Source organism: Babylonia areolata, chromosome 4 (assembly GCF_041734735.1).
Source record: "Babylonia areolata isolate BAREFJ2019XMU chromosome 4, ASM4173473v1, whole genome shotgun sequence".
Lineage (NCBI taxonomy): Eukaryota > Metazoa > Mollusca > Gastropoda > Neogastropoda > Buccinidae > Babylonia > Babylonia areolata.
The window spans coordinates 24,034,336-24,043,201 of NC_134879.1; the positions used below are offsets into that span (position 1 = coordinate 24,034,336).

An 8,866-nucleotide genomic window follows, 5' to 3' on the forward strand; every position below is an offset into this window, starting at 1 on the left:
GGACAGTGACCCAACCAAAACGTTCAAATAAAGGACTGCTTCATGACGTAGATGGGGTTTCTAGCTATGAACAGAATCTAGAGAGATTCCCCAGGCTAAAGCTACCACTATTTTTGCCAAGGAAGTGAATGCAAACCAGGGAAAAGTCAGAATATTTCGATGACGAGTTATCTCGTCATGCAGGCAGCGAAGCATACATGCTTGCCATGACGAGTTATCTCGTCATGCAGGCAGCCTAGGGGTTAAGTGAAAAGTAACTTGTTTGTCAAAAGAAAACAATGATTTATTTTGCTTTCTGAAACAACATATTCATCCATAAAAAGAAAACATGAACACACACAAAGAATCATTTGAAAAGGAATACAATCAATAATAGAAGAATTAACACTGTGATAGTTTGAAATAGGAAAATACATGCTTTGATCAGCAAGTGTGTGAATACTTATGTGCATGCACAAACACTTGTGTATATATACGCACACTCAAATACAAAGGCGTTCTCACACATTTTCACAAACACACACACCTGTACCCTCAAGTAAACTGGAACATTCATATGTGTGTACGCACGCATACCCTTGTGCACAACACACACATTGTGTGTAAGAGCACACACACAGACACACATACACATACACACAAACAAACACACACACACAAATATCTCCCGTACCTTGTTATGTTCTTTCCTGATCATTTTGGTGAGTGTTTCAGTTTCGTCTCTGGCCTGTACAAATAAAGACAAAAAATGCATCAATTGAAAATAATATTAGTAATGATATTAGTTCACAAATCAGTGATGGTCTTCTTCTTCTTCTGCGTTCACTCGTATGCACATGAGTAGGCTTTTACGTGTATGACCGTTTTTACCTCGCCATGTAGGCAGCCATACTCCATTTTCAGGGGTGTGCATGCTGGGTATGTTCTTGTTTCCATAACCCACCGAACGCTGACATGGATTACAGAATCTTTAACGTACGTATTTGATCTTCTGCTTGCATATATACACGAAGGGGGTTCAGGCACTAGCAGGTCTGCACATATGTTGACCTGGGAGATCGTAAAAATCTCCACCCTTTACCCACCAGGCGCTGTCACTGTGATTTGAACCCGGGACCCTCAGATTGAAAGCCCAACGCTTTAACCACTCGGCTATTGCGCCTGTCAGTGATGGTCAAAATGAAGGGAAGACTGGATGGTAGTGCTGTTATAGGAAACCACCAAACTACCTAGGATGTAATCATACTTCAATAAAATAACAGATACACAATACACTAGTTATATTTCAGAATTTGGTTTGATTCCAAGAACCAGCCCATGAAGTTCACAGAAGTGAAGACAAAAGAAAACAACAATGAAACAACCTTCATATATATATATATATATATATATATATATATATATATATATATATATATATATATATATATATATATATCTATGCCTACAAGGATTTTTTTGTTGTCATGCTAAGGCTGAACTAATAAGAGACCAGACCAGAAGAATGTACTAAAAAACACATTATTGTTATCAAAACTATACACAGAGATCTAGAACCTTTGAGCACTTTAATCTGCTACAAATGGTAGAAAACCACAACATTTAAATGTATACTTTAAATGCTTGTCAGCTAAAATACACACAGACACAGCCACACACACCACTACCCCCACTATCATTTCTATGGCACAACAGCACTGCCCTTCCCCCACTCCTGCCCATATTTATCAAAGGAACAACAATCTCAAACTGCAGCCACAAGTCTAGCACAGGAATAGTAATAATAATAATGGACATTCATATAGCACGTTTCTCTAGGAAAAGTACTTTGCATTTCGTTTTCCACTCCCCGCCTCCCCTATCAATATCCCCCCCACCCCCACCCATCACTGACGCCCTCCAGAAAACCCATCCCTGCAACATGCACTCAGGCACGTGCATAATAATAATAATGGTATTAATATAGCGCTGAATCTTGTGCAGAGACAACTCAAAGCACTTTCTCACCAGTCATTCACACGCATGCATAGCTCTAAAACTGGAGAAACTGAAGACAAGGAAGAGGCAGGGAAGGGAGGCTATTTTGGGAAGAGGTGGGTTTTAACCCTTTAAGACCTGAGTTCCTGAGCAATTTTAACCCTTCTGCCTAAGCTCCTGAGCCAAAATTTGCAAATAATTGGTATTAAACCCTTTGAGCCCTGACCACCGCTTTACCGGTGGCAGAGAAAAATGACATAATGCCCAGCCATCGGTTGAGTGGTGCGTAAACACTTGAAGCGTGCAGAGTCTCAACCTGGCCCGTCAGGGCAGAAATCAGGGACAAAACGTGCGAGAAAACAACGGTACACAACGCAGCAAGTAATTGATACGCTTGATGATTTATCGGAAATAGAGTATGACAATGATTACTCTGATAGTGAGGTGGAATTCGAATCGGATGATTCTGCTACAGATAGTGATATTGAAAATGAATCTGAGCATGCAGAATCAGTTGATCAAAGGAGGCGTGTCAGGTTGAGACTCTGCACGCTTCATGGTAGAAATCGATCTTTTTTATCCAAAGCACATGCACAAAACACAGTGAAAAGGTGCGGCAATGTTGGTACTACGTTCGGTGACGTCAGAATATTACGGTTTTTCTGATTGGCTCTTCAATATAAGTCAATCAATAGCAAAACACGACACAAGTGTTTACGCACCGCTCAACCGGTGGCCAGGCATTATGCCACCCCTCACCACCACCGGTAAAGCGGTGGTCAGGGCTCAAAGGGTTAAAGCCAGACTTGAAAGAACTAAATGTGGAGACCTGACGAAGCGAAAGAGGAAGTTCATTCCTATTGCATACACATGAATGCACTGATACTCGCTAGCACCTCGCCACACACACACATGGCAAACCAACAGACAAGCAATCAACCAACACACAAGCAAAGGCACATCACATCACCTCCAGTTGCTTCTCAGTGATCTCCAGCAGAGCAGTGCTCACGATCTCGTCCCAGGAATCCTCGTCCAACACCTGCTGCTGCTCCGTCATGCGTAGCAAGTCCAGCATGTCTGACAGTCGCCTCTGCTTCAGCTGTTCACACACCACTGCCTTCAGCACCGCCACAGCCTTCATCTGTAACTCCTGGAAATGAAGGGAGCCTGGCTACACACACTCCGTAGGGGGAACAAAAGTGTGGGTGGAAAGAGTAGGTGTGTGTGCGTGCGTGAGTGTGTCTGTGTGTGCGTGTGTGTGTCTGTGTGTGTATATGTTTGTACATGCCTCCGTGTGTGTCATGTGTGTGTGTGTGTGTGTGTGTGTGTTGGGTGTATGTGTGTATGTGTGTGTGTATTTGTACATGCCTGTGTGTACATGCCTGTGTGTGTGTCATGTGTGTGTGTATGTGTGTGTGTGTACATATGTGTGTGTGTGTGTGTGTGTGCGTGTGCGCGCGCACATGCCTGTTCAGTTTATATATTGCTTAAATCCCTTCAAATTTCAGTCTGATGTAAACCCTCACCTGGAAAATGCGAAGAGCTAGGTCAAAGGCAACTGAAAGTTTGCCACCGCTCAACAGAACCTGCAATGATAAAATCTAGTATTAGATACATCTTCAGGGTAGAGTGGAAAAAAACAGAAAAAAAAAAGAACAGACTCCACAAGTATTGTTACAATCCCAGCTGACAGGGTTGTGAGTGGAGGAAGTGTTGGGGGCATTTTTTTGTTGGTCGTTTTTTGTTTTTGTTTCACACCTTTTGCCAGTATTTAAACAAGTCTGTTTTGACATATGAAAACCAACAAAATAAATGCACGGAACTGTATTACAATTGTAAGCCATTGTACAGTAAACATAATTAGATGCATTTCAGAAATGACATAAATCACTGAGTGTCAAATCAAACACCTGAACCCTACACATAGTGCTGCACAGTGTACAAGTCCTGAAACCATTTCTCAGTTCTGAACAGCATAACAGAAGAAGGCTCACCATTTTGATGACGTCCTTGCGTTGCTCTGGGTTACCAAAGAGGGTGGGGATCTGGGAGGATCCTTTGGAAGTGGGCACAAACTGGGTGGCCACAGCAGCTGCCTCCCCTGCTTTGCTGCCCTGCAGGCACTGCTCCAGGAACTGGGTCACCTCTATCTGCAGGGCGATCACTCGAATGTTCCTGAAGGAAGAACGTCACGAGGTTTTCAGACTTGTGATATCGAAACTTTAAACATAGAAAATGCACTTTCAAATGGTTCATGTCATATTAGTATTTGCTAAGAAGGTTATGTCAGGCATATGGTGAATCAAACCAAGGACCTCTGAACTGAACCCCACAAAATTCAATGAGCAGCATAAACACAGTGATGTTTGGAAAGCAATGTCAATGAAGGGTATGAAAAATGGGGACACAACAACAGTAATTTTTTTTTTTCAAATGAGCCACAATATGAACCAAATGCATTCACAAATGGGTGAGTAATGTACCTATATATGCAAATGACAGCAAACACAAGAAATCATTCACATTAATCACTTCATTTCATACGTTGAGTTTCAGTCTCAGTATTCACAGAGGTGTCAGAGAGCGCAGACTGATCCGTATTCGCAACACCACATCTCCTGTATAAAACATTTCTTAAATCATTTCGGGAGGAGTCATGAGCTCCAGGCCTGGGAGAGTCTCTTGCCGAGTCTCAATTCCAGCCTCATGATCCCTGCCTCCATGGGATGGCATACAAGGCATGGTACCCGCACTTAGGCACCCAGCGAAAATCCGATCCCCAACAGAGAAAGGAAAGACAGGAACGACTTAGTGGTAGAGAAAAACGAACGAATCGAGGGGGCTGAGTCGAATCGAGTACACAGAATGTAAGAATACAATAAACACAAGCCGCATGCAGCAAAATAAGGCCAAATGAATACGCTTAATAGCCAAAAAAAGCGTAAGATGAGACTGAGCGTAAACTTGACAAGATGGCGTGGAGAGCCTTGGCCAAAGGAATGATTCAGCGATTATAGTTTTTAGAGGCGTTTAATTGGCTAAGAGCGGACCAGGCAAGACGGGTCGTCTTTTCACTGTTAGCCGCGCGAAATTTGGCCAAACAGAGCAAACCGATAGGCCTAGTTTGCATCAGTTTGGCATGGTACAGTATATGACACTAAACATTATTTGATAAGTGGAGTGTTAGCTTTGAGGTAATGCGTCCACCTAGGAAGCAAGAGAATATGAGCACAATGGTTTGAATCCCACAGTCACCATTATTTTCTCCCCCTCCACAAGACCTTGAGTGGTGGTCTGGACACAAGTCATTTGGATGAGACTATAAACCGAGATCCCGTGTGCAGCATGCACTAAGCGCACATAAAAGAACCCATGGCAACGAGAGGGTTGTCCATGGCAAAATTCTGTACAAAAATCATCTTTGATAGGGAAGCAAATAAAACTGCACAAAATTGGGTGGTGCTCTCATTGTAGCAATACGCTCTCCCTGGGTAGAGCAGCCCAAATTTCACAAAGAGAAATCTGTTGTGACAAAAAAGATCATCCAATAAAAACACCAAGCACCCCACACGGTCCCCCCCACCTCCCTCCCCCCCCAACCTGCACTCCCCCTCACCTGGCGATGTCCTCCTTGGACATACACATCTGGGCAGCCGCCTGCTGCGCCGCCTGTGAACGGAGGGGCGAGTCGCCTCCTATCGGGGAGGGAGGGGACACAGAGGGGTGCCGCACTGCCCCCCACTTGAGAGGGTCCAGGAAGGCCTGCATGTGCTCCTGGGCGATGAACAGGAACTGCAGGCGCTTGGCCAGGTCCAGGTAGCTGTGCGCCCCGTGCTGGTAGAAGTGGTTGATGCATGTCATGGCCGCTCGCAGGAAATCCTGAATGTCCAGTTTTTTTTTTTTTGGGTCAGCACATTGCTTGGTGGGGGGTGGGTGTGTGTGTGCGTTTTTTTTTTGGGGGGGAATGGTGTGTGTGTGTGTGTGTGTGTGTGTGTGTGGAAGAGAGAGGAAGTGGATGGAAAGGAGAACAAAAAAAAATGTGGAGGAATGTGAGTATGGAAAAATACTGAATCAGGGTGGGGGGAAGATGTTTTACACACATACACACACACTCACACAAACACACACGCTCTCTCTCTCACACTTTTTATCATGGCCTATTCTGATAAAACAAGGGATAACAGGGAAGCTCTTCAAGTGTATCAAATGTATGTACAGCGTAGTTAAAACAAAACTTAGATACGGTAACAAACTTACAGATTATATTAATTGTACAAGGCAAGTAAAGCAGGGTGATGTGTGTAGTCCTATTTTGTTTTCTTTGTTTATAAATGAATTAGCATTGGAAGTAATAGACCAGGGAAGGCATGGCGCTAGATTCACTGTTGACTTAATAGAATTGTTTATATTATTACTTGCTGATGATATTGTATTGCTCTCAGAGACAGTTATTGGTCGACAAACTAAATAATTTGAAAAATTCAGCTACTAAATTGCAATTAAAGGTTAATCTTGATAAAAGTAATATCATAGTTTTTAGAAAGGGGGGGGGGGGATATTTGGCGGCAAGGGAAAGGTGGGTTTACGATGACATTGTTCTACCAGTTGTTAATGCTTACAAATACCTTGGCATTGTTTTTTCTACTCGTTTGAGCTTTGTAGCTGCATGCAGAGACTTGTCTGGTAGAGCAAAGAACGCACTACTGCAAGTTATGAAGAAACTTTTTATGTTGAACAGTAACTCTCTGGACATTTTTATTAAAATTTTTGATACTCACATACAACCAATCGTACAGTGTGGTTCAGAATTGTGGGGAATAGATAAGACTGCTATTGTACATTGTGAATCTGTTCACTTATTTGGACTGAAAAAGTTTTTAGGAGTAGACATGAAAACACCTAATGATCTAGTGTATGGGGAAACAAACAGATATCCAATATATATAAATTCTGCAGTAAACTGTGTTCGTTATTGGTTGAAACTGTTAAAAATGAATAATGATAGATTACCACATAATCGTATAACATGTTATATAATTTAGATCTTAGAGGGAAAAGAAATTGGGTGTCAAATATACAAACATGTCTTTATGAATTTGGATTTGGGCATGTATGGGTATTTCAAGAGGTTGGTGAAGAGACTATGTTTTTGAAAACTTTTCGTCAACGTTTGAAAGACTGGAGGTGGCAAAATTGGGAGGAGCATGTACATTCAAGTGATAGATTTGATCTGTGCAGATCGTTTACTTCTACCCACTCTGTGAAGAACTATCTTATATCTAACATGGACCGTCATTTATGATTTATTTTGACAAGATTTAGATTTAGTATTTCTGGAATTAATACACATCAGTATCATTATAAAAATGTATGTAATTCATTAACGCTGTGTCCTTTGTGCAGGGAAACAACAAAAGTTCATTTTGTGTTGAAGTGTCCTGCCCTGAACGATCTCCGTTCGAAACATATTCCAAAGAAGTATTATGAATATCCATGTTTGTTCAGATTATGTTTATTGATGGCATCTACTGATGATGATACTATTTGAAACCTTGCATGGTATCTGTATAGAGCTTTTAAGCTCAGAGACACAGTATTGTCTAAGTTTGTTTCTTTATTAAGCTATGAAATCAATTGCATAAACACTGACAGTTATGATGACATTTACAAATTTTGTTATTGCCCCATGCTCATGTGGGGCTGTGGCCTTGAATGGATAAATTATCTCAGTCTCAGTCTCTGTCTCTCTCACACACACACACTTTCACATACATGTACGCACACACACTCCCACACACACACAACCCTGCCTGAGTTCGAGTAAAGGACAATTTAGACACACAACAGAGCCATCTCTTCTTGTTCACAATTCATCCAAGGATGATATCGATCTCTTCAAATTATTTAACAAACACTTCAATCCAACTGACTCTCTAAAAGACATATTTTTTTTAGGACACACTTAACCAACCTTCATGAAAATCTGCAGATTGTACAGCACATGGAAGTATTTGTTTTTCAGCAGGTAGCGGCAAGATGCAGTCAAGTGTGGCATCCACTGATCCAGCGATGAGTCAAGCATCAACAGCTGTTCGATCAAGCGTGTCATTTCTCCTCCTTTCAGCGCTGGTTGTAGAATGGATTCCACAAAGACTTCAGGTGAGCAACGCTGTCATAGAAGAGAATTCACAAAACGTAAGTAGAGTGTAGTACAATATATTAAAATCATTAAACCCCCCCACTAAATATGGTTATGAATAAGAATTTACTCAAGAAAATATCACCCCAAGTGGACATATTCATACATGTGTATGTGATCCCTTTTATAAGTAATGACAACCACACCCACCCAAATTTACAAGTTTTAATCCCAGTAAGCCAATGATCACATTCCTTGGAACAAGTTCAGTTTTTAAACAGCCACTTATGCTGAAATGAAATGACATTATAAGACAAAACAAGATGAATTACATACAAACAACAACACAAGCATATTAAAGGATAACATTGTAAACAATCACAATACTCACATAATCTGTAACAAACTTGAGGGCTTTATTCCAGTAACCGTTCCTCAGCAGAAACTTGAGATGGTCTGCATAAGTTCCGTACGTGCGTAGATAGTGTGTACACTCTTGGTACACTACACTTTCCACACTTGTCTCATCTTGCTGTGCCTGTCACACACACACACACACACACACACACACACACACCACACACACACATGCACACACACACACACATGCACACAACACACACACACACTTATCAGTGCAATACTGAAGCAGAAACATTAATTAAATTTCAGTAGTTAAGAAATCAAAACTTCTCATTCCTTCCAGCATTCACCAGAAAAAACACACTGAGCGAGTTTCTCCATGAG

The 8,866-nt window shown here is 41.6% G+C and overlaps 1 protein-coding gene across 2 annotated transcripts in view; it reads right to left on the reverse strand.

The window, feature by feature from the left end:
• Positions 1-8,866, reverse strand: part of LOC143280973 (uncharacterized) — a 68,130-nt gene that overhangs the window by 6,127 nt on the left and 53,137 nt on the right. For both annotated transcript variants that reach the window (XM_076585822.1, XM_076585821.1), the window contains exons 37-43: positions 8,511-8,657; positions 7,952-8,149; positions 5,597-5,859; positions 3,975-4,155; positions 3,507-3,566; positions 2,948-3,130; positions 674-727 (exon numbers count right to left, since the gene is read on the reverse strand). In XM_076585822.1, coding sequence (XP_076441937.1) covers positions 674-727; positions 2,948-3,130; positions 3,507-3,566; positions 3,975-4,155; positions 5,597-5,859; positions 7,952-8,149; positions 8,511-8,657 — 1,086 coding nt within the window. The remainder of the gene's footprint in view (positions 1-673; positions 728-2,947; positions 3,131-3,506; positions 3,567-3,974; positions 4,156-5,596; positions 5,860-7,951; positions 8,150-8,510; positions 8,658-8,866) is intronic.